This window comes from Mastigoproctus giganteus, chromosome 12 (assembly GCF_048544385.1).
Source record: "Mastigoproctus giganteus isolate SK-2022 chromosome 12, ASM4854438v1, whole genome shotgun sequence".
Taxonomy (NCBI): domain Eukaryota; kingdom Metazoa; phylum Arthropoda; class Arachnida; order Uropygi; family Thelyphonidae; genus Mastigoproctus; species Mastigoproctus giganteus.
Genome location: NC_143586.1, coordinates 147,466,006 through 147,491,921, shown reverse-complemented (window position 1 = coordinate 147,491,921; position 25,916 = coordinate 147,466,006). Strand labels below are relative to the sequence as shown.

At 38.0% G+C, this 25,916-nt stretch overlaps 1 protein-coding gene across 5 annotated transcripts in view; it reads left to right on the top strand.

Moving 5' to 3' along the window:
- The window catches only part of LOC150077498 (ethanolamine kinase 1-like), a 131,029-nt gene that overhangs the window by 62,817 nt on the left and 42,296 nt on the right, over positions 1–25,916 (top strand). For all 5 annotated transcript variants that reach the window (XM_090385610.1, XM_090385609.1, XM_090385612.1 and 2 more), the window contains exon 4: positions 7,790–7,932. In XM_090385610.1, the coding sequence (XP_090241736.1) occupies positions 7,790–7,932 (143 nt within the window). The remainder of the gene's footprint in view (positions 1–7,789; positions 7,933–25,916) is intronic.

Here is a 25,916-nt window from a genome sequence, read left to right as displayed (position 1 = left end):
TCATACTCTATCTTCCTATCCTCGGAGGTACTACAGTGTGATTTTGCCCTGTCAACTAATGTTCTAACCACACTGTTCCTATGATGGTTGGCCTGAGCTGAATTGTAGTGCGAATATTGACCTTTACACATCGATTTCCTATAGACCTTAGTCTTTAGTTGTTGGTCTTCCCTACAGACCAACACATCTAGGAACGGCAAAACTCCTCCTTCTTCTGCCTCCGAGGTAAATTGTATGAATGGGGAGAAGCCATTTAAAATATTCAACACCTGATCTTCACTCCCCTTTCGAATAATTGAAAACGTATCATCTACGTATCTTTTCCAAGGGCGCATAGGGAGAACACTAACATTAAATATTCTAGCCTCGAGCTCCTCCATAGCTAAATTAGCTATAATTGCGCTAATGGGGGAGCCCATGGCTGTACCATTAACCTGCTTATACATAGTATTATCAAACACCATAGTGGTGCTTGAGAGGCATAATTCTATACCTTTCTCAATATCCTCTAAATTTAATTGTGTTCTAGTATTTAGAGTAGTATCTCTCCGTAAGGCCATGTGTGCACAACGCACTCCATGGTCAATCGGAATACACGTAAATAGAGATTTCACGTCGAAAGATATCATAATTTCATTCTCTTCTATGCGTTGGCTTCTAATAAAATGCACAAAGTCTTTGCTGTCCTTAATACTAAATTCAGAAAGTCCTACTAATGGAGATAATAATTTGGCTAAGAAACCAGATAGTGCATATGTGGGACTGCCTATAAATGCCTATAATTTAGCTATGGAGGAGCTCGAGGCTAGAATATTTAATGTTAGTGTTCTCCCTATGCGCCCCTGGAAAAGATACGTAGATGATACGTTTTCAATTATTCCAAAGGGGAGTGAAGATCAGGTGTTGAATATTTTAAATGGCTTCTCCCCATTCATACAATTTACCTCGGAGGCAGAAGAAGGAGGAGTTTTGCCGTTCCTAGATGTGTTGGTCTGTAGGGAAGACCAACAACTAAAGACTAAGGTCTATAGGAAATCGATGTGTAAAGGTCAATATTCGCACTACAATTCAGCTCAGGGCAACCATCATAGGAACAGTGTGGTTAGAACATTAGCTGACAGGGCAAAATCACACTGTAGTACCTCCGAGGATAGGAAGATAGAGTATGAACGCGTCACGACGGATCTTGCAAAATGTGGCTACCCCCAGAGGATTATAGAAAAATATATTAAAGGAAATCAGAGGAGAGGCGAATCTTTTACGCCAGTATCCACTGCATATATTCCCTACTATCCGGGTCTAACCGATCACATAACTAGAATACTAAGAAATTATCAGACGCGTTGTGTGCAGCTTCCGGGGCGGAGGCTGCACACAATCGTGTCACAAGTAAAGGACCCCATTCAAAAAGAGAATGCAAGTGGGGTCGTATACAGTATTAGATGCCCGGATTGTGGGGAGTGTTATGTAGGGGAAACAAAACGCCGTCTCAAAGACCATCTGGGGGAGCACACTAAGGCAATAAGAAGTGCGGACTATGGTAAGTCCGCCGTGGCCGAGCATTTTTGGGAGAAGCAGCACCACATCTCCCCGGACGAGGCTATCATCACCGATCGGGCGAATAAGTTCTGGGACCGCAAGTGGCTTGAGAGTTTGCAGATCTGTTCCACAGTCAACATTAATAGAGATAGAGGAATGCGGATCCATCCCCTCTTTGAGGCTACTATCCTCAGAAGGGATGAACGGTTCCACATGACCCACTCTCGAGCCACTTCCGGTTCCATAACACAAGAGAACGGAACACGTGGGAATGAAACACGTGATGAGTACCGTGAACCTGCTGGTATTTAAAGACGCACCACAGAACAAAGAAAATACCGCTGAAGAAGAAGGCAGGAGCCTTCGAAAGCTTTGGTTTTATCGATTTTAATTTAGTATATTTTAATGTATTTTATTGTTCTTAACCCAGTATATTTTAATGTATATTTTATATGTATATTTCATATATTTTAGTTGTAAAGTTAAATATAATTTATTGTAAATACAGACAAATATAATTTATTATAAATACATAGTTACCAAGATTCCAGTTTTCGTTTTCTTTGTGTTTTATTTCTACATAAGGTTGGTGAAAAACATTTAAAACTACAATATGAACATACCCAACCTCAGAGGCCTGTTTGAAGAGGCCCTCATGATAACACGGTTCGCTTTACGCTTATTCGCTAAAATGCTGTTCTTATATTATAATCCGTATCTGACTATAACGCTGTCACAAATCACTATAACACTCTTTTACAGATTGCATTTTTGGCATATTTAATGAAATCGTTTCATTTGATGGAGTCGATAGGTTGAAAATGAATAGCAAAACAGCATTAAAACGTTTCCCACGCCGACTGAGAAATTTTCCCATGCTCAGTGAAATTTTCTCACACGCTAATTTAATTGCGGTACAGTGACTTGTTACGTAGTTCCAAGATCAACATTTTAAAAAATTATCACGTATATTGCTTGTAATATTTGCATTATATGCATTTATCCGAAGTCTAGTCATCACTCGGTATTGTATTAGACAGCGTGTGTAACGGACAGTTTACCCAGTGCCTCCGAAGCCAGGTGGACAGGAGCACCAGTGTGTCACGCTTCTTGATTAGACCGGGGTTTGAGCCCGTGACCACCAAATATGGAGGATGCGGAAAGGTCAGGTAATGACCACCGCATATCCTCGGAGCAATATGGCCTTAGTTGCTAATGCTCCTAAAAACCAAATAACAACAAGGACAGTTTACCCTAACATTGTATCATAATTAATGCAACCAATGCAGTTACATTTTCGAAGAGTTAATAATGGCGGATAAGAATGAAAAAGCAACGTCTGTATGCAGTATAAAGACTATAAATGTAAGAAAAAGACTGAATTTGAAAATCAAAAGACGTTTTGAAGCGAATCGATTCCGGTCAACAACAAGCGGATGTTGTTGTTGTTTGGTTTTTAGGAGCATTAGCAACTAAAGCCATATTGCTCTGGGGATATGCAGTGGTCTAATCAAGAAGCGTGTGCTATGCACTACTACTCCTGCCCACTTGGCTACGGAGGTGCCTCAAGTGGATGTGTGCCATAATTTAGGACTGGTAAGTTTAACTGTTAGAACAATTATAAAAAAATAAGGAGTTAATTTTAGCAGCGGGAAAGACAGAGCTGTTCCACTGCAAGCAACTAGGGCTAGGCTGGCTATTACGATTGAAATGGTGAGACTAACTAATTTTATTGAAGATAATATCCAATGCAGAATTCAGTTAAGTTAAATCTGAGAGAGAGAGAGAGAGAGAGAGAGAGAGAGAGAGAGAGAGAGAGAGAGAGAGAGAGTTAGCCTATATGATGAACTGAAGAAAACTTACCAAAAAAAAAAAAAAAATGTTGAACCATTTAAAACTAGTAAGGGCTGGTTGAATAGATTTAAAATCCAGGGAGAAGCCGCAAATGCAGATCAAGGAGCCGAAACTTTCAAAAAAGAACTTGTTAAAATTATTGAAGAGGGGTGTTATACTTCTCAACAAGTTTTTAACATAGATGAAGCAGGACTTTTTTGGAAACGAATGCCTAAAAGAAGTTTCATATTGAAAGAAGCAAAAAACATGCCAGGTTTCAAAGCTTTATTGTTGGGTGGTAATGCTGCGGGGGATTTAAAATTAAAACCCCTTTTAGTTTACCAGGAAGAGGGCCAAAGTACAAACCAAAATCGACACATTTTTCATGATTAAATTCATCAATTAAATTAAATCAATTAAAATCAATTTAGATCAGTTAAATTCTTGATTTTAATTGGAATTTTAAGTTTAATTTTGATACGCAAGTAGTTACCACATAATTATATACGTATGTAATGCAGAATATTTTATATGTACAAATATTTGAATATTAAATATTTTGAATAACATTTGTGCATCTTTTCACTACCTTTTATTATTGATTAGGAAATATCCTATGGCTCTGACCGCAACTCACAAATACATATGTTACCTTATGGGAATGCGACGCTCGCTTAGTGCGGATTCACTTAGCGCTCTGTTTCTCCGGAACGAATTATCAGCATTAAGCGGGGGTCACCTGTACAATTGTATTGCTCTTTGATGGAAAGCCAAAGAAGATAGTGTATTATCAAAACCATACATTTGAATATATATCTGTTTGTGATATTGACCTTCAGTTTTGTCTACAAAGATAAATCTTGCATAATTTTGAAAAATCTCAACCAGAAATAGTTTATATTAAGCAGAATTTGAATTGGCTTTTAAATACAAAATGAAATAATTGATACTTTTTTTGCCAGTGAATAACTGATATTGTAAATCACAGTATTATAAGCATATTGGTGATCGTTAAACCAGTAGTTTAATGGATAAATGAGTTCCATGTGTATCTTTATCTCTGGTATTTGTGATAAAATCAAGATGTAGATATCCTCTCATCCCTCCCAAATATGATGCTTTGATAGAAAAATTTTAAAGTAACATAAATGAAAGAAATGGGAGAGAAAAAAAAAAGTAATTACTAGAAAAGGAATTAGTGTTAATAGTGGAAAATGATGCAAGCTTAGGAAGCATCAGCAAAAAAAAAAAAAAAGCTACCCATGTCATGTGTTCATTCTCTCAAATAATTTATCCAATCTTTCTTTAAATTTATTTAAACTGCTCACCTCCATAACACCAGATGGAAGTTTGTTCCAAAAATCAATTACTCTCTGGCTGAAAGCACATTTTCACATCAAGGCAAATTTACTGATTACACGAACTACTCCTGAACATTAAACTGGATCCTTATTTTTGACCTTTATGACCAACTTTCACTTCAATTTGCAATCAACTTGGATACAAATATCACAGACAAGGCATGGTGGTAAATGTTGGGAGTTAGTACTATAGTTTCATAGTATTTCATATTATTTCAAAGTAGTTTCATATTATTTTCTGAAAAAAAAAAAAAAAAATCAAAAAAAAGAAATCCACATCCAAGGTTAGGAATTAGGAACACCAGGCTAGGTTAAATTTTGGCTTGATAGTAGAAGTTCTTCCAACTGTCAACTAGATGACACATCCAGTAGAATGATGCTACCAGCACTGAAATGTCATTGTTATAAATTGTAAACTTTCTTATAAAATTTTATTTGTTGGTGTTAAAATTAGAATAATATTTGGTGAATGTTCACCAAATGCTATACTCTTTAATTTTCACTATACACCTTAAAATATGTTCTGGAGGGTACTATTGCCTACTTCAAAAAAAATTCAAAATTCTTTATAGCAAGATAAGTACTAATGTATTTCCAGTTGCCACAGTCACTTTTTATTCTTTGCTTCCTTTCAGCAAAACACAATATCATTTAAAGCAGCAGTCAGCAACCTGTTTTAATCATGGGCCAGTTTATGATTTCTGTAATATTTGATGATATCAATCCAGAATTTTGAATGGAAAAAAGAAAATCTTCTGATCACAGTTCCACCTAATGAGCTGTTCACACTTGGCATCTTACATTTAGTAAATAACTTTATTTTTATAGTTGGCATAGCCATCTGCAACAAAAGTTTACATCTTCCTTGTAACTGCATATGGCAGCCAATATTTTGTGGTGGCTTTCTGAGTCAAACTCTTGTCTGCAGTCACACATTTACTTAACATTCCAATGCTAATACGAATGCTAACTTAATAGTGTCCATCAACAGGTCATTTTCTAGATCATCTCCTTTTCTTAATAGTTCAGTTTCCTTCATTGTCTAAGCACTGTTACATGTTAGAAACAACTTATATCAAAAGCTACCAGACAATAAAAACACAGAAATTAGGAATAGCAGTGTTTCTGGGTTTATGCCATTCTTACTGGTGTGCGAGTTATGTTATCTTTCTGAGCGCTAAACACTATTGCTATAATAAGTTAACAAATAATAAAGGTTCCAAAATCACAAAAACTATTTAAATCTCATAAAGCTATAAACTGTTAATTCTATTTAAGGAAATTAATTTCTATCTGTCTAAAGAACTCAGAACAAAGAATAGAATTATCACTGAAAAAATTCCCATTTAACAATAGAAGTTAACAATACTAACAAAAAAATAAAATAATAAACCCTATTAACTAGATATGATGCTGTTTATAATTTAAAGCAGTAAACTTTAAACATTAAAATAAACTAATACTGTTCATAATTGTAGATACTTTCAAAAGGCTTGGTACTGGAAATTTTGGCATACAATCAAGACTCACTAAAAATTCCTGCTAACAATGCTAGAAATATAATCTAATGTAACTTTTTAAGATTTTGTACAAATCACACACACACACACACACACACACACACACACACACACACACACACACACACACACACACTAGTTCAGGATGATGAAAACTGCAACCTCTCACATATTTCAAACAATAAGTGGCCTTATTAGCATACGATGCAAGAAAGCAAGCTTATGCAGCATCAGCAAAAAAAAAATCCTCTCCCATTACATTCATCTATTCACTCCAAATGCTTATCCAGCTCAGCCCTAAATTTATTTAAACTATCAACTTCCACAACAAGAAATGGAAGTCTGTTCCAGCAATCAACTACCTGCTGGCTAAAGGCAAATTTCTGCACATCTATTCTACAACTCTTTCCTCAGTTTAAATCTATGCCCCCTCAGGTTCTTAATCTGAACAAGAGGAAGAATTCCATCAGCATTGAGCTTGCTCAACCCATTCAAGGCCTTATACACCTCAATCAGATCACCTCGCATGTGCCTAGTCTCCAGGTGCTGTAATTTGCAGAACTTAAGCCTATCTTGGTAAGAGCACCCCTTTGTTTCCCTCGCCAATCTTGTTGCCTTTCTTTGTACTCATTCTAGCAACTCTACATCCTTCCTAAAATGAGGCCTCCAGACCTGTACACAGTATTTAAGGTGTGGCCTGGCCATTGCCTTGTACAACGGGATAATCACCTCCTTGTCCCTGCTAGCAAAATTCCTATATAACATTGACAAGACTCCATGACCTGCTCTGGCAGCTTGTCTGTGCTTCTCAGCAAACTTCATATCTGACTGCACAATTACCCCCCCCCAGGTCTTTTTCACTCTCCACTTCCCTGAGTTGGTACGTTTTTCTTGTGTTACTGCCCATATGCAGTATTTTGCATTTGTCAATGTTAAACTTCAATTGCCACTTCTCAGCCCATTTGCCCAACTTTTCTAGATCCATTTGCAGTAGCATACTGTCTTTACTGTAATTAACAACCCTGCCTACCTTTGTATCATCTGCAAACTTGGACATTAAGCCTGATTATTCATCAATATCGTTGATGAATACACAAAACAATAATGGGGCCAGCACTGAATCCTGGGGAACTCCACTAATAACATTAGTCCACGAAGAGCAGTGTCCATTGATTACCACTCTCTGTTGTCTCCCACTCAGCCATCCCTTTATCTATTGTAGCAACATTTATCCATTATTTATCCAACATTTATCCAAAATATGTGACTATTGACTATAAGATGATCTCTTTATTTCCTTAGTATTTACTAGCTGACATATGATCATGTATTCTGATTAAACGGAATATAATAATAAAAGTGCAGTTTCATGTAAAATAAAAATAATTTCATATAAACTAAAAATGTAGTTCTATTTAAAAAATAGGAACAGTAAATCTGTTTTTGATTTTTATAATTTCATTAACAATTAAAATGTCAGTTTGAATTAAACAGTTGTTTTATCTACTGAAGAATAATTTTTTTTTCATTTTCCAGATATAAAAGTAATGTTCCAGATAAATTTAATTTGAAAGCTGAAATTGAAATATTGGAAGATCATCTTAGTCAGTTAGGATCACCAGTAGTGTTCTGCCACAATGATGTGCTTCTAAAGAATATAATTTATAACAAAGAAAAAGGTACTTATGTTAATTTGTACAAAAGATTCTGAAGTATTTTAAGGTAAGGATCCTGGAGGTAATGTTTTGTTAGTTAATTGAAAGAGTTTAAGCAATCTGAGATTTTAACCTACATCTTATATTGAAATAAGAAAAAATCATTATTTTACACAATTTTATTTTTTCATATTTCATTGCAGCCATTTTGTTTTCAGAGCAGGTTATAGCTCTTTTTCATTTGTCAGTGTGTTAAACTGATAAACTGTAATAATGTTAGTCTGAATAATAAAATATAGAACAGATAGAACATAATGTTTATCATGTTTGCTGCCACCTATATTTGAGAGAGGGCATCCAGTGAGTTGTAATATTCAGAATGTTGTAAAACATCACATTCTGACATCAGCATTCTTAAAATTTTTAAATAATGGTTGAGAAGTAAATGTTTAGAATTCATAGCTGAAAGCCAACACTTTTGTTCTGAGCTGTAAATCAGAACAAATCTTAAAATTTTATAAAAATTTTATTCATGTACATAATATCAACACATGCAAAGAACAAATAAAACTATGTGCCAAGGCTACAAAGGAAAGCCAAGCATTGTTGTAAAGAATTCAGTCAGTGTGACAATATTTGAGTAGTTGTTAATATCATGTGCCTTTACTTTTATGGTCCTTGCTTAAGAATGATTGCTCATAGCATTACAGCACATTTTGAATGCTTATATGCCACATTGTTTATAGGGCCTTTTGACACTTATATGGGTAAAGGCAGTGAATATGTTAAAAGGATTCAAGTAAAACTCTTTTCAGACTGCAGTATTTACCTGATACCACAGTCCTAGGTGCCCAGGCCCCATTAAATGCCAGATCAAACCAAAATCAGTGTTTACAGATATAATATTCCATTATTATTATTATTAATTTTACAACATTTTTAGTGTAAGGTTAGCACAGTAACTTTTATTTTTTTAAGTAATTTTCTTTAATTATTAAATATTACCCAGTAATATGCTTCACATGATTTTAGTTCATTAACAAGGTTTATTACAGCCTGAAGCATAGGTACTAGATAGTTAAAATTTCATTCATCCAGTTTACATTTCATTTGATTTAATTTCCTATTTTGGAAATATTAAATATTTTAAAAAATTTTAAATAATTTTTATTGTTATTTCTTTTTTATTTCAAGTCAGTGGGGAAAGTCTTAGGAGAAAATAATGCAAGGAAGCAAGCTTATACAGCATCAGCCAAAAAAAAAAAAAAAAAAACTACCCACCTCATTTATCCATCCCATTAATAATTTTTCTAATTATTCCTTAAATTTATCCAAAATATTCATTTCCACCAGATGAAATCTTGTTCCAACAGTCAATCAGCCTGAAATAAAATTTTTGTACAACTGTCCTTTTTCAATTTAAATTTTTGTCCTGTTATGTGTGTGTTTTCGAAGGAGTTATAATATCATCTGCATTTAATTTACTCAATTCATTAAAGAATTCCAATCAGGAATACTTTAATTAATTGAATTAAACATTCCAATCAGGTCTCCTCACAGTTGCAGTGCTTGGATTTTCAACTAGTGCAGCTTACAGAACTGAAGACTTTCATTGTAATAGTACCTTTTGTGTCATTGACTAATCCTGTTGCTCTTCCTGTACCTATTCTAACAATTCCACATCCTTCTTAAAATGAGATATTTAGACCTGTATGTAGTACCCAAGATGTGGCCTAACCATTGCCTTATAGAATGGGAATGGGATGGTCTTGGTGCATTATAGCCTTAGTTGCTAATGCGCCAATAAAATCCAAACCAAACCAATAGAATGGGATTATCACCTTGTCCCTGCTGGCAAAATTCCTGTATATCATTGACAAAATGCCTGAGTTCTTCTAGCAGTCGGTGTGTACAATTACTCCTTATATCTCTTAAATTCTCACCTTGAGTGTCATACCACCCATTTGGTATGTTATTCTTAGATTACTCTGCTTGTATGAAGTATTTTGCATTGACCAATATTAAACTTCAATTGCCACTTCTCAGCCCATCTGCCTAATTTTTCTAGGTCTTGTTGCAGTAATACATCTTGATTTCTGCCATTAACCAGTCTGCCAACTTTTGTATTATTCGCAAACTTAGACATAAGCTTGATATGCCTAAATTCAAAAATAGCAAAAGCTTAAATTTCCAGTACTCACCTTTGATCGATCTGCAATTGTTATGGTTTGAATAATAAGAGATGGCTAATTTTGAGGTGATTGGTTTTTAAAAAATTAAGGGGGTGAATAAGTGGTAATTATTATGAAACGGGATTAAAATATGCCCAAGGAAGTAGAAGTGCACTAACTCCGTCCTTGGTTGTCGTGAGGTTGATTAAAGTTGAAATTCTAAATAGTGAATAAGCCAATAGTCGTAACGGTGGACTTTCGTTAAAACGTCTCAGTTGGCAAGTTAAGTGAAAGGGAATGCATACTGTATTTAAGAAGAATTTTGTAATCCCGTGATGCACTTTGCTGCTTGCGGGAATCTCAAATTGGTGAGATTCCAAACCAGAGAAAGATTGAAGGGGAGTTTCGCATTTAAAATTTTAGATTGGAGTGGCGACTGAACCATTCTATAATGAGGGCTTCGTATTGCAAAATTTTGTAATTGTTTTTTAATTTTAATATGGTGATAGCTGAATCAACTGGGGGGGGGGGTATGGTTGTTGTAGTGTACGTGTAAAGTAAGGTCAGTGCTGGATTGTCCCGTTCTGAAGCCATTGTAGTGATGATAAGATCTTGTATTAGATGACTGGGTTGAACCGAATTTGGTTGTAGTACTGCCAGTGTAACAGGCGTTACAATTTTGTTGACATTTAATTAAGTAAATAATATTATTCATTTCGCTTGTTGGATATTTATGTGTTTCTTTATATTTATTGAAAAGTGATCCGAGTTTATTGCAGGTAGAAAAAATAAGTATAATGTCCGTGCCTGCAAATATTCACCGAAATTGTCCTGCAAGATTACTATGGTAAGGGAGAACGAGACGTGTTTTGCTATTTGTAATGCGTTTTATAGGGTTATTAATATTATTTTTCACAATGGAAATAGTGTTGAATTAAGTGTTGTGGGTAGTTTCTGGCTATGAATTTTTTTGTGAGGTATTGTAACTCTTTGGATAGGTCATCTTGTGCGGTGCTGTATTTAATGGCATTGTGGATTTGGTTATAGAGAACAGACTTTTTTGCGTTAAGAGGGTAGTGTGATTTAAGTGTAGGAATTTCCCTGTATACATATGTTTTCTAAAAATCTTAGTTCCTAGTTTAATACCTGTTTTATATATGGTGAGATTGAGGAAGTTAATTTGTTTATTAGTTTCTATTTCGAGTGTGTATTTTAGTGTCGTGAATTGAATTAAATTTTGTGAAAAGGTTATCAATTATAGTTTTATTTCCTATTATGAGTATATCATCAGCATATCGGATGTATAGCTTTATCTCGGAAGGATAAGGTTGTAGGATCTGATTTTCAACTGTAGCTAAGTAAATTTCAGATGGGGGGCGGAAATGCCTAAGCCCATTGGTAACCCGAATGTTTGTTGAAAAATCTGATTATGAAATCTAATATGTCTGGCATCTAATAGTAAAGAGGTGAGTTCTAAAATATTGTTTATAGAAAGGGAGGTATGGTTGATAAGAGAATTGTCGGTGGCTAAGTATTCACGTAGGGCTTGTAAGGTAAAAAGTATATGTACATTGGTGTATAGTGATACAGCATCGAAGGATGCTAAAATGTCATCGTCAGTGATTATTGTAGTATTAATTTTCTCAAAGGCTTGGTTTGGTGTTACTGATTTTAAATTTAGAAAACCTGGTAAGGGGGAATATGATTTTAACTAGAAAGGAAGATAAGTTTGCGAAGGCGGATTTACTGAAAGAGATTATCGGTCTTAGAGGGTGGCCTGGTTTACGTAGTTTGGTTAAAATTTTCTAGTTAAAATCATATCCTCCCTTACCAGTTTTTTCTAAATTTAAAATCAGTAACACCAACCAAGCCTTTGAGAAAATTAATATTACAATAATCACTGACGATGACATTTTAGCATCCTTTGATGTTGTATCACTATACACCAATGTACATATACTTTTTACCTCACAAGCCCTACGTGAATACTTAACCACTAACAATACTCTTATCAACCGTACCTCCCTTTCTATAAACAATATTTTAGAACTCACCTCTTTACTATTAGACACCAGACATTTTAGATTTCATAATAAGATTTTCCAACAAACATTCGGGTTACCAATGGGCTTAGGCATTTCTGCCCCCTATCTGAAATTTGCTTAGCTACAGTTTAAAATCAGATCCTACAACCTTATCCTTCTGAGATAAAGCTATACATGCGATATGCTGATGATATGCTCATAATAGGAAATAAAACTATAATTGATAACCTTTTCACAAAATTTAATTCAATTCACGACAGACTAAAATACACACTCGAAATAGAAACTATTAAACAAATTAACTTCCTCAATCTCACCATATGTAAAACAGGTATTAAACTAGGAACTAAGATTTTTAGAAAACATACACATACAGGGAAATCCCTACACTTTACATCACATACCCTCTTAACGTAAAAAAGTCTGTTCTCTACAACCAAATCCACAATGCCATTAAATACAGCACCTCACAAGAAGACCTATCCAAAGAGTTACAATACCTCACAAAAAAATTCATAGCCAGAAACTACCCACAACACTTAATTCAACGTAACACAACACTTAATTCACTATTTCCATCGTAAAAAATAATATTAATAACCCTATAAAATGCATTACAAATAGCAAAACACGTCTCGTTCTCCCTTACGATAGTAATCTTGCAGGACAATTTCGGCAAATATTTGCAGGCACGGACTTTACACTTATATTTTCTACCTACAATAAACTTGGATCGCTTTTCAATAAATATAAAGAAACACATAAATATTCAACAAGCGAAATGAATAATATTATTTACTTAATTAAATGTCAACAAAATTGTAATGCCTGTTACATTGGCAGTACTACAACCAAATTCGGTTCAACCCAGTCATCTAATACAAGAGCTTATTATCACTACAATAGCTACAGAATGGGACGATCCAGCACTGAACTTACTTTACACGTACACTCCAACAACCATACCCCCCTAGTTGATTCAGCTATCACCATATTAAAATTAAAAAAACAATTACAAAATCTTGCAATACGAAGCCCTCGTTATAGAATGGTTCCGTCGCCACTCCGATCTAAACATTTTAAATGCGAAACTCCCCTTCAATCTTTCTCTGGTTTGGAATCTCACCGATTTGAGATTCCCGCAAGCAGCAAAGTGCATCACGGGATTACAAAATTCTTCTTAAATACAGTACGCGTTCCCTTTCACTTAACTTGCCAACTGAGACGTTTTAACGAAAGTCCACCGTTACGACTATTGGCTTATTCACTATTTAGAATTTCAACTTTAATCAACTTCACGACAACCAAGGACGGAGTTAGTGCACTTCTACTTCCTTGCGCATATTTTAATCCCGTTTCATAATAATTACCACTTATTCATCCCCTTAATTTTTTAAAAACCAATCACCTCAAAATTAGCCATCTCTTATTATTAAAACCATAACAGTTACAGATCGATCAAAGGTGAGTACTGGAAATTTAAGCTTTTGCTAGTTTTGAATTTAGTCCAATAAAACAGTACTTTAAGACATACTATAACTTCTAAATGCTTGATATGCCTTCATGAATATCGTTAATAAATATTGAAAATAGTAAGTGCCCAACACTGAACCCTGCAGGACTGTAGTAATTTTTTTTTTTTTTTGGTAGTTGTTGGCGCATCAGCTTCTGTGGCCATAATGCACCTCCCAAGGTTTTTGCAGTACTTTGATCCAAGCCCCAGGCGAGATTTGAACCCGTGACCTTTGGGTTGCCAGGCAGGCACTTTACCCACCCGGCTAGCCCGGTCGGCCAACTGTAGTAATAGCATTAGTCCAAGAACAGTGCCCACTTATAACTATCCTCTGTTTTTTTTTTTTTTTTTTTTATTTGCAACCATTTTTTTAGCCATAGCAGTGGCTTGCCCCTTAATGCTACACTGCCCCAAATTTGCACAGCACTCTTTTGTGTGGAACAGTGTCAAAAACTTGACTGAAATATAAGGATATATCAAAATTTTCTTCATCCAGTTCTTTTGTTATTGCATCTTAGTAGCTATTAAGATTTATCAGACATGATCTTCCCTTAATAAATCCATGCTATGATTTATGTATGGTATTAGAAGTGGCAAATGATGCAAGAAAGTAAGGTTATACAGTGTCAGCCAAAAAAATACTAACACTTTCCATATCATCTGTCCATCCCCTCTAAAAGACTGTCTAGTTTTTCCTTGAATTAATTAAAACTACCTACTTCTCTACATCTATCCTGTAACCAACTCTTCTAAATTTGAATTATGCATTCTCGTGCATAGTCTGAGAGAAAGGATTCCATCAGCATTGAGGTTACATGAACCATTCAGCCTTAAGCACACAGATCTCATTGCAAAAGTGTAGTCTTCAGATGCAGAAGTTTGCAGAACTGAAGCCTTTCTTGTTAAGAGCACTCTTTTGTTTCCCCTCAGTAATATTGTTGATCTTCTCTGCATCTGCTCCAACAGATCCACATCATTCCATAAATGATGCTTCCAGGCCTGTATGCAGCACTCAAGATGGGGATTAACCATTTACTTATAAATAGGAAAATCACCTCTTTATCCCTACTAGCCAAGTTCTTGAATATTATTGACAAAACCCCACAGGTCTGGCAGCTTGTCTCAATTCATATCTGACTGCATAATTATCCTGACTTTTTATTTTGTATTTATTTGTAATCTTGTACGTGTTAGTGTAACCCACAAAACCACATTTAGTGTTACCGATGATGCAAACTATGCAAAGGCCGCATGTGAAGTTATGTGTGGTGGATCATGAATTATGTGTCGGAGTGTGTTCATCTGGCCACTTAGTTACTGGGAGTCTCAATTTCCAAGGGAGGAACCTCCTAGCATCCATCTAATGGCACAGGGGTCTTGTCCAGACAGTAAATGGACTGCATGGAGCCATCCCATCTCACAGCACCAGAGATCGAGGAGGCACAAGGCACACTCACTGGGCTGGCATACATCAGCCATAACAAGATCAGGGACAGGCCCAAAAAGTTGGCAATGTCAGAGGGCATGCCCAGGCAAAAACTAGAGATATGAAGCCTTTAGTAGGCTGTGGGACCCTAAAGGAAGGTATGGGGAAGCAGTGCTGTTATATAAGCACCACAAGGAGATAATGGCTTCATTGCTTGGCTGAATAGATCTATTTTACAAAAGTAAGCAGGATATGTAATGTCTCAGCTGGCAGTGTTTGCTTGAAAGTGGTATTTGTTGTTTGTTATTTGGATTTTAGGAGCATTAGCAACTAAGGCCATATTGCTCCGGGGATATGCGGTGGTCATTCCCTGACGTTTCTGCATCCTTCGTATTTGGTGGTCACGGGCTCGAACCCCAGTCTAATCAAGAAGCATGTGCTACGCACTGCTGCTCCTGCCCACCTGGCTACGGAGGCGTCTTGAAAGTGGTAGTCAGCCAAAGAAACTCCATGGAGATTTGCTGGAGAAGACACTGGCTGGGATGGCCTCCAGAAATATATCCTGCGGCATAAAAGATGCACTGTCCACAGGAAAAATTCTATCTGGAGAGAGCCCTGCACATAGTGGTGTATGTAAGCCAGGGCAAGAGAAGTCCTTCAGGAAAGATAAGTTACATGGTGTGAAGAATGTGTCATCTATTGATAATTTCACTGCAAAGGCTGCAGCTGAAAAGTAATTGGTAAAAATCACTGCACTGTTCACGGGAAGAAAATCTATCCTGGAGAGAAATACATGTGCAGTGGTGTAAGTCACAGTGGGAGAGATTCTGCAGAAAATATTACATTTGCATGAAATAAAGGATCTGTCATGTATACTGGTAATTTCATTGCTGAAGATGGCAGCAGCTAAGAAGTAGGGTCACAGCTAAGAGTCACTGTACTGTTCACAGGAAGAAAGTCTATCCCGAAGAGAGCCAAACCTGCAGTATGGTAGTTCAAAGTGGAAGTGATCCTTCAGGAAAGAGAAGTTGTATGGCAAAACATCTATATTAGTAATTTCACTGCTGAAGGTGGCAGCAGCTGTGAAATAAGTGGTAAAAGTTGCAACTTGATATATCACATTCATGGTTGCTAGAAAGGTTATCTGGTAGGATGATTAAATCCTATCTTTCAGGTGTAAGAGTCATATCTTGATCCATCCCAGTTGTAATTCTAGAGAAGTTATCCAGTTAGGTTAAACTGGAGTACTAGCGTACTGACCAATTGCTGGATAGGTTGAAAATTTAAAGATTTAATTCTGTTAAGAGTCTGTTTCTGTAATCAAGGATGTTAGCATTAGCATTAGTAGGGGCATTTGATGCAAGAAAGCAAGCTTATGCAGCATCAGCCAAAAAAAAAAAAAAAAACCTACTTCCACCTCACCCCTCTGTTCGTTCCAAATACCTGTCCAGCTGAGCTTTAAACTTATTTAGGCTGTCAACCTCCACCACAAGGGATGGAAGTCTGTTCCACCAACCAACACCCGCTGGCTAAAGGCAAATTTCCTCGCGTCTATCCTACATCTGTCTTTCCTCAATTTGAATTAATGCCCTCTCAGGTGATTTTTCTGAGCTAGAGGAAGAATCCCATCAGCATTGAGCATGCTTAAACCATTCAAGGCTTTATACACCTCTATCAGATCACCTCGCTGGTGCCTAGTCTCCAGACACTGTAATTTGCAAAACTTAAGCCTTTCTTCGTAAGAGCACCCCTTTGTTCCATTCACTAATCTTGTTGCCCTTCTCTGTACTCGTTCCAGCAGCTCTACATCCTTCTTGAAATGAGGCCTCCAGACCTGTATACAGTACTCTAGGTGTGGCCTGACCATTGCCTTATACAATGGAATAATCACCTCCTTATCCCTGCTGGAAAAATTCCTGTATATCATTGACAATACTCCATGAGCTACTCTTGCAGCCCGTCTGCACTGCTCAGAGAACTTCATATCTGCCTGCACAACCACCCCCAAGTCCCTTTCATTCTCTACCACTGTCAGTGTAGTACCACAGAGTTGATACATTGCTCTGGGGTTGCTGTTTCCCATGTGTAGTACTTTACATTTGTCAATGTTAAACTTCATTTGCCACCTCTCAGCCCATCTGCTCAACCTTTCCAGATCCTGTTGCAGCAGCATAGTGTCAGTAGTGTCCTTGACAACCCTGCCAACCTTTGTATCATCTGCAAACTTGGACATTAAGCTTGATATACCATCATCAATATCATTTATAAATACAGAAAACAACAATGGACCCAACACTGAACCCTGAGGGACTCCACTAATAACATTAGTCCACGATGAGCAGTGTCCATTGATTACCACTCTCTGTCTTCTCCCCCTCAACCACCCCTTTATCCATAGCAGCAATTTGCCTCCAATGTCACACTGCTCCAATTTGTGTAGCAGTCTTCCATGTGCAACAGTATCAAAAGCCTTTCTAAGATCCAAGTATGTAATGTCAAAGTTATTCCCTGCATCCAGTTCTTTTGTGACTGCATCATAATATCCAATCAAGTTGGTCAGGCAAGACTTCCCCTTAACAAAACCATGCTGTGTCTGAGCTATAACTGAAGTCTTGTCTAAATGATCCTGCAGTGCTTCTTTAACCAGTGCCTCCATTAATTTTCCTGGAACAGAAGTTAAGCTCACAGGTCTATAATTACTTGTGTCAGCCTTTGATCCTCCTTTGTGAATTGGGGTCACATTTGCACATTTCCAGTCTATGGGTACCTCCCCTGAGTCCAAGGAAGCTCTCATAATTATGGCTAAGGGTTTGCTTACTTCCTTTGCTGCTTCCTTTAATATAACTGGATAGATCCCATCCACCCCAGGTGCCTTTCTTGTATTTATCTTCAACAGTTTCTCCTCCACTTTACTCCCAGTTATTTCAAGATTCTCTAGCTTACTGCTAGAGTTGAATACACCTCTGGCATTCCCCTTGCTGAATAACTCCTCATGTGTGAATGTCGATGCAAAATATTCATTTAGTTTGTTAGCTACCTGAGCAGGATCATCAACAGTTGACCCATCAATATCAAGTGGACCAATCTGATTCATCCCCTTCCTTCTAGAGTTAACATAAGTAAAGAACCCTTTGCTGTTTTTCTTTGCATCCCTTGCCAAGGATTTCTCGTAATCTGCCTTTGCCTGCCTAACCTCCTTTGTAACTTGGTTGCATATCAACTTGTATCTATCATAGGCTTCTGTGTCATGTGTTAATTTGTAAGTATCCCATGCATTTTTCTTCTCTGCCATATGCCTCATTAGTTCATCTGACATCCATTTTGGCCTAAACCTTCAACAATATTTCTTAGTTGGTATGTAAAGCCTAGTAGCTTCCAAGATAAGTTCTTTGAATGCTTCCCATTTTGAATTTGCTGTTGGTAACATCATCAGTTGGTCCCACTGTATAGAATTTAAATACTGTCTCAGTCCATCGTAGTCGCCTTTACGGAAGCAATAACCCTTCCCTTTACCCCTAATGGTAGTTACCTCTTTGAGTAAATCCCACTTCAGCACACTGTGATCACTGCCACCTAGTGGTTCGTTTATCTGCAGATTCTTAATGCATGAAGAATCACTGCTGATAATCACATCAAGAGTATTACTCCCTCTAGTTGCCTCCCGAACATGCTGATGTAGAAAACAATCATCCAATAAATCCACAAAAGCCCTGCTAGTGTTTGAGTAACCAGCCTCCAAATTCCAGTCAATACCTGGGAAATTAAAATCTCCCATTATAAGACTCTCTGATTTACTGGCCCACTCTATTTCCCTGTACAGTTCCTTATTATACTCATCAGAGTCATTAGGCCTATAGCACACTCCTACTCTCAATTTTGATCTCCCAATGCTTATGTCACACCAAACTGACTCAACACTGCACTGTCCGGCGATGTCGACTGGCTTCACTTCCTTGGATTTTATGTGTTTCTTAACTAATAGCATAACCCCTCCCCCCTTCCTATCCTGTCTATCCTTTCTGTAGACGTTGTACTCCCCAAATTGCAGTTCTGCATCCCTTATATCTGTGTGACACCACGTCTCTGATATCCCAACAATATCTGCCTTTGATGTTTTGAGCAATACCTCAAATTCATCAAATTTATTTACTAAACTCCTAGCATTGGTGTACACGCAAGTATACCTACACCTGTTTCTATTCTTAGCTACCCTAACACAACCCATGTGTTTACTTGTACCGCAATGGCTCCCAGCAGTCTCTGAAATACCATGCATCTTGTTTTCCAGGCTTCTGCTCATTCTAATAGAAGCAGTGCAAGAATCTCTTTCACCTCTGCCAGTGGCTACTGTCAATCTATTGGTCTTTGTCTCCCCCCAAGCTAGCAGTTTTCCGACCCACCTAACACTGCCTCGATAGCATCAGCAAATATTCTTGCACCCTTTCTATTTAAGTGTATCCCATCCCTGTAGAAGCAATCTCTCCTGTTAACAAGTACAGTCCAGGCTGAAAAAAATTCTACCCCTTGAGCCTTGCACAATCTTTCCAGGGCCGAATTGATCGACAAGGCTCTCATCATATACTCCCTCCTATCGTGTCTGGGCAGAATTGCAGACACTTTCAAATTCAACCCTAATTCTCGGCTTTTGTTCAACAGTGACCTGTACTTGTTAAGTAATTCTGCCGGTCTCCTACACTTAATATTATTAGTGCCAACGTGTACAACTATATCACCTTTTGTGCCCTTAAAAGATGATATTCGCTCTACAACGTCATCAACCTTTGCCCCTGGCAGACATACCCTGGTCCTGTTCCACCTATCTTTTTTACAAAGCATGTTCCCCGTTTCCCTGACAATAGAGTCACCAACAACTACTAGTTCCTTCGGGACCAGCGCATTCTGCCTTGGAGGTTCTCTGTGTCACGCGATGCCCAAGTGCAAGCTCTGGCGTTGATGTGGGCAGCTGAGAGCTTGATGGGCCCCTCAATTTAGTTTCTTCGAGGGCATCCACCCTGTCCTTCAAGCTCTCATATAGGCCCACAAGAACGCCGAGTTGTTGCTTGATATCGATACACTCCTTGCATCGCGCACACACAAAGACATCCCCCTTGGCAGTATCATGTCCCGTACCCGATTGCTCTGCAAACATCAAGCAAACAGTGCATGTTACTCGAGTGGAGAAGGTAATGTCAAGATCCTGCTTCACTGCAAAGGCAATCACTGTCTGGGATGAGGACAAAGCAATGAAGCTTATAATGGAGCCATGCCCACTGAGAAGGTATGATGGCTTCAGCTTAGGATTAAACCACTTTTTTGTTTTCTGATTTACAAATGTAACTTTAGGTTCGATTACAGAAGTTAAAAATATAACTTCACCCCAGCTACAAATACCTTGTAGTTTTGCCTTTGGGGGAACTTAACCATCTGTTTTGCCATATACCTTCAAAAGCAGCTAATTTCATTCTAATTTAAGATCAGAATTAGGGACTGAATGGATATCCAAGAAATCAGTTGTGATTTTATCCTTGACTTCCTATAAAAGACCATAATATGTGATTTTATCCTTGACTGCCATAAAAGACCATAAACTTGAATATTAAGTTGGATTTTTCCTGTAATCACTTAAAAAGTAGCTTTCAAGGTGATTACAGGAAAGGTGGTGCAACAAGCTCTGCTCTGGATATCAAAAGAAGAATCTGCTGTTGAATTTTCCCATGGGGCAGATTCAGTGGCGGTCCAGAATGGCAGATTTTGATGTTTTGAATAGCAGTGCAGTCCACCTTTTGAAGTGCTGAGAGGAACTTTTTATTCAGAACTTCTTTGTGTGAGTTTCCTGTTACTGTAGTGCCATTAGGTACAAAGTGTGTAAGAAGTATTCCATCAATATCCCAGACAACATCAACCATCATTTTCTCTGCACTTGTGGAAACACAGAACGTTTTGGGCAGTGGTGAATCAGTGTGCTTCCATTGGACAGACTGACGTTTTGTTTTGGGATTGAGGGGTGAAACCCATGTCTCGTTGATTGTGACAATTGTGAAAAAGAAAGATCAGTCCACTGCAGCATCTCAAGTGAGCATTGCTTCACACAAGTTGACACAGTTGTCTTTTTGTTCCTAGGAAAGCTGCCCTGGAACCCACCAAGTGGACACCTTGCTCATTCTGAGATCTTCATGGAGTATGGCGTGCACAGATCCAACTGAAATGGCTGTAGCTGTTGCAGCTTCATCCACTGTTGATCATCTGTCACCCAAAACAATTTTCTCAATCTGGCAGATATTGGCTTCTGAACAACTGGTTTTATGTTTTGGTTCATGTGCTTTGTTCTTGCATCCTTCACAACACTTACATCTCTAGTTACGAACATTTTTCACATCCATAAAGCTTACAGGATGCACTTTTGACATTTCTGATTGATTTTTAATTTCAATTAGACTTTTCCCAAAGAGTAGCAAAAATCAGATAACATATTCTTGATAAAGTGAAGGATGCAATTTTCAGTGTTATTAACATAGTATACTGTTTAGGGGTGCTGCAATCAATGTGACATACTACATTGTACTGCCATCTTCTGAAAACATTCAGAACTAATTGGCAATTAGACTAAAAGCAGTCCTGTGCATATACTTTATTTTGTGAGAAATAAATTTAGAGACCTTAATGCAAATTTGAATGCACGCAGTACATAACAAGCAGAAATATATACACATGTTTGAAATTTCGCATGCTTAATAGTTTTTTAAACTGGAAAATGGAAGAGGCTAAGAGATTGATGTTTTTGTTTTGTCTAAAATGGTTCTTTGCGATTTTCAGCAGAACTAATTTTTTTTTTTAAAATAAAAGGTTTTTCATAGCATGTATTAAAATTAATTTTTTTACTAAAACTTAAATACAATAAAATCCATTATAAAATATTTAAATATTGATAATGTTTAAGGATAATTCCAAAAATTAAAATAAAGTTGAGCACCTCTTAGGTGACCCTGTTTTTTTTGCTATGTTTTGGGTGCCACCATTGCTGGTTTAAATGCATGCCTGCCATTTTTATGCAAAGCTTCATTTTTTAACAAATTCCAGTCACATTTGTATTTTTTAACTGTGCATTTCAGTTATGTTTTTTGGATATGCATTAGGGTTATACTTTTTGAATACATATTTCTGTTAATATTTTTCAGACAAACCTACCAAATGCCAAGCTAATGATTAATAAACATTTCTGCTTGTTGATATGTACAGCTGTAAACTCTTCTGGAAATCTTCAAGAAAACTTGGTAACTACCTTCCAGAAAATTTCTGGAAAAAGTGTGCCGTTTATGGAAAGTTTACTTTTCTACTAGATTTCAGTAAAGGTTGTGATGGGCTTTAAAACTGCCATTAGATGGCACTGCATAGTGAGCATGTTATTCCTATGTAGTTTCAGTTTTGTTTTAGTATAACAAAAAAATTACTGTGATTTGTGTATTGTCTACTATTTTAAAGTGCTTTCAGATTAATATCATATTCCATACCTAGTATACTGATGTTTTTGTGCAAATAGTATGATTACAGTTATTGCATTATGTATTTCAAATACAAAGAACAACCACTTGATAGCAGGATTGTACAAACATTTTGCTCCAAGATAAATGGGTGTATTTATAGACAAAGTACAAAGTATGTTGAGGGCCAAACGGCACCAGGAATTTCTCCCATCTCCGTGAGTGTTCACTGTATCGAGGGACAGTACTCTGTCAAGGCCAGAGATTTAGGTGTGTGGATCATGTGTTGTGCCCATTGTTCTTCTGGCCTATTGGCCATCGAGCCCCTGATGGGACCCGGCGTTGTCCGTACTGTGCCAACGAGGAGGCTGGCCAGGTGTACCTTGAAATTTATTATACTCTGGCAGGTCCTGCCGCCTAATTTCCTGGGATTTCAGCGGCTGGGTCCTATAGAAAAAAAAAAAAAAATGATCGTGGTGGTATAGTTGCAAAATCGCTATTACGAGATAGTATGTGGGGTTTGTTCCCCGAAATTACCATGGGGTTGTACGCTAAAATGACAAGTTCTAGAGGCCTAATGGGGCGGGCCATAATTTTGGTGCTAATTTAAATTTGGATGCTTGGGGCTTTCGCGGTGTATAATCAGAGAAGGGTAGGGAGACTGAAGGCTGGGGGGAAGAAAGAGAAATAAGGGGCCGATAGGGTAGATGGCCCCTGCAGTCAGTGGGGCATGCCCATGCCCCACCAGAGGGAAAGGGGGATGGCAGGAGGAGGAGAAGACAGCAAGCCATCTCCCCCCCCCCCCCCCCCCCCCGCCAAGGAATAGGAGTGAAAGCAGGCTGGTCAAGGTTGCCAGCCCAGATCGCCATATGGCTAGGTGGCTGCAATGTGCTGCAGTCATTTCTCTGAGCCCTTGCATGGTAGTATCTGGGAAGGTTTCCGTGGTTGTGTAGACATTCTGCTGGCCTGCACGGCATGGTTGTTTACTGCAGTGGTTGAGGCTGTGGGAGCGTCCTTCTCCTTGTGAAGAGGTCCTGGGCCAGCTGCGCGAATGCCTTGTATGTGTCAACTTAGCGAGGGGAATGCCAGAGGTGTATTCAAATCTAGCAGTAAGCTACAGAATCTTGAAATAACTGGGAGTAAAGTGGAGGAGAAACTGTTGAAGATAAGCACAAGAAAGGCACCCGGGGTGGATGGGATCTATCCAGTTATATTAAAGGAGGCAGCAAAGGAAGTAAGCAAACCCTTAGCCATAATTATGAGAGCTTCCTTGGACTCGGGGGAGGTACCCATAGACTGGAAATGTGCAAATGTGACCCCAATTCACAAAGGAGGATCAAAGGCTGACACAAGTAATTATAGACCTGTGAGCTTAACTTCTGTTCCAGGAAAATTAATGGAGGCACTGGTTAAAGAAGCACTGCCAGGATCATTTAGACAAGACTTCAGTTATAGCTCAGACACAGCATGGTTTTGTTAAGGGGAAGTCTTGCCTGACCAACTTGATTGGATACTATGATGCAGTCACAAAAGAACTGGATGCAGGGAATAACTTTGATATTATATACTTGGATCTTAGAAAGGCTTTTGATACTGTTGCACATGGAAGACTGCTACACAAATTGGAGCAGTGTGACATTGGAGGCAAATTGCTGCTATGGATAAAGGGGTGGTTGAGGGGGAGAAGACAGAGAGTGGTAATCAATGGACACTGCTCATCGTGGACTGATGTTATTAGTGGAGTCCCTCAGGGCTCAGTGTTGGGTCCATTATTGTTTTCTGTATTTATAAATGATATTGATGATGGTATATCGGGCTTAATGTCCAAGTTTGCAGACGATACAAAGGTTGGCAGGGTTGTCAAGGACACTACTGACACTATGCTGCTGCAACAGGATCTGGAAAGGTTGAGCAGATGGGCTGAGAGGTGGCAAATGAAGTTTAACATTGACAAATGTAAAGTACTACACATGGGGAAACAGCAACCCCAGAGCAACGTATCAACTCTGTGGTACTACACTGACAGTGGTAGAGAATGAAAGGGACTTGGGGGTGGTTGTGCAGGCAGATATGAAGTTCTCTGAGCAGTGCAGACGGGCTGCAAGAGTAGGTCATGGAGTATTGTCAATGATATACAGGAATTTTTCCAGCAGGGATAAGGAGGTGATTATTCCATTGTATAAGGCAATGGTCAGGCCACACCTAGAGTACTGTATACAGGTCTGGAGGCCTCATTTCAAGAAGGATGTAGAGCTGCTGGAACGAGTACAGAGAAGGGCAACAAGATTAGTGAATGGAACAAAGGGGTGCTCTTACGAAGAAAGGCTTAAGTTTTGCAAATTACAGTGTCTGGAGACTAGGCACCAGCGAGGTGATCTGATAGAGGTGTATAAAGCCTTGAATGGTTTAAGCATGCTCAATGCTGATGGGATTCTTCCTCTAGCTCAGAAAAATCACCTGAGAGGGCATAAATTCAAATTGAGGAAAGACAGATGTAGGATAGACGTGCGGAAATTTGCCTTTAGCCAGCGGGTGGTTGGTTGGTGGAACAGACTTCCATCCCTTGTGGTGGAGGTTGACAGCCTAAATAAGTTTAAGGCTCAGCTGGACAGGTATTTGGAACGAACAGAGGGGTGAAGTGGAAGTGGGTTTTTTTTTTTTTTTTTTTTGGCTGATGCTGCATAAGCTTGCTTTCTTGCATCAAATGCCTCTACTAATGCTAAACTTCAGTTATGGCAAGGTCTTCTTGATTACGGAGGTTAATCTGTGTTCTAGTAATGAACCTGCAATAGAGGTCCTCATATAGTGGGCAACTGTACATTAGGTGCTCCCACGTTTCACGTTCACCACAGAGGCAGAACGGTGTATCACTCAGTCCAAATCCTTGTAGTTTGTCTCTAATGGCCCCGTGTCCCGTCAGCAGGTAGGTGGTGTAGAGTCCTGGTGAGAGCCACGGTGGATAATTCGGGTATACCAGCCGTATGTTGGGTAGAAATTTTCTAGTTATTGCACCTTTGCTGGTATTTATAGTATTTATAGACATTTTTTTTTCATTCGTTTATTAATTACACACAATATAGTCTCAACATTATGTACATAAAAGTATATACATGATTTATATACAAGATATATTTACATATAATTATATGCTCTGACAAACATTAAACTCTCGTGTGTGTGTGTAAGTGTGTTCTTATTCAGGGTAGCTCCCAGGCATAAGCCCAAATCTACCTTGAGAACTTGGGAATATATAGTCTTTACAAAGCAGTCCTTAAAAAGTATGTTAAATTACCCGAGTCTGATTTTACTGTAGCGCTATTCGCACTTGAAATCCCGCACCCACTGGAGGTAGTGCAATACCAGTGAGTGCCAGCA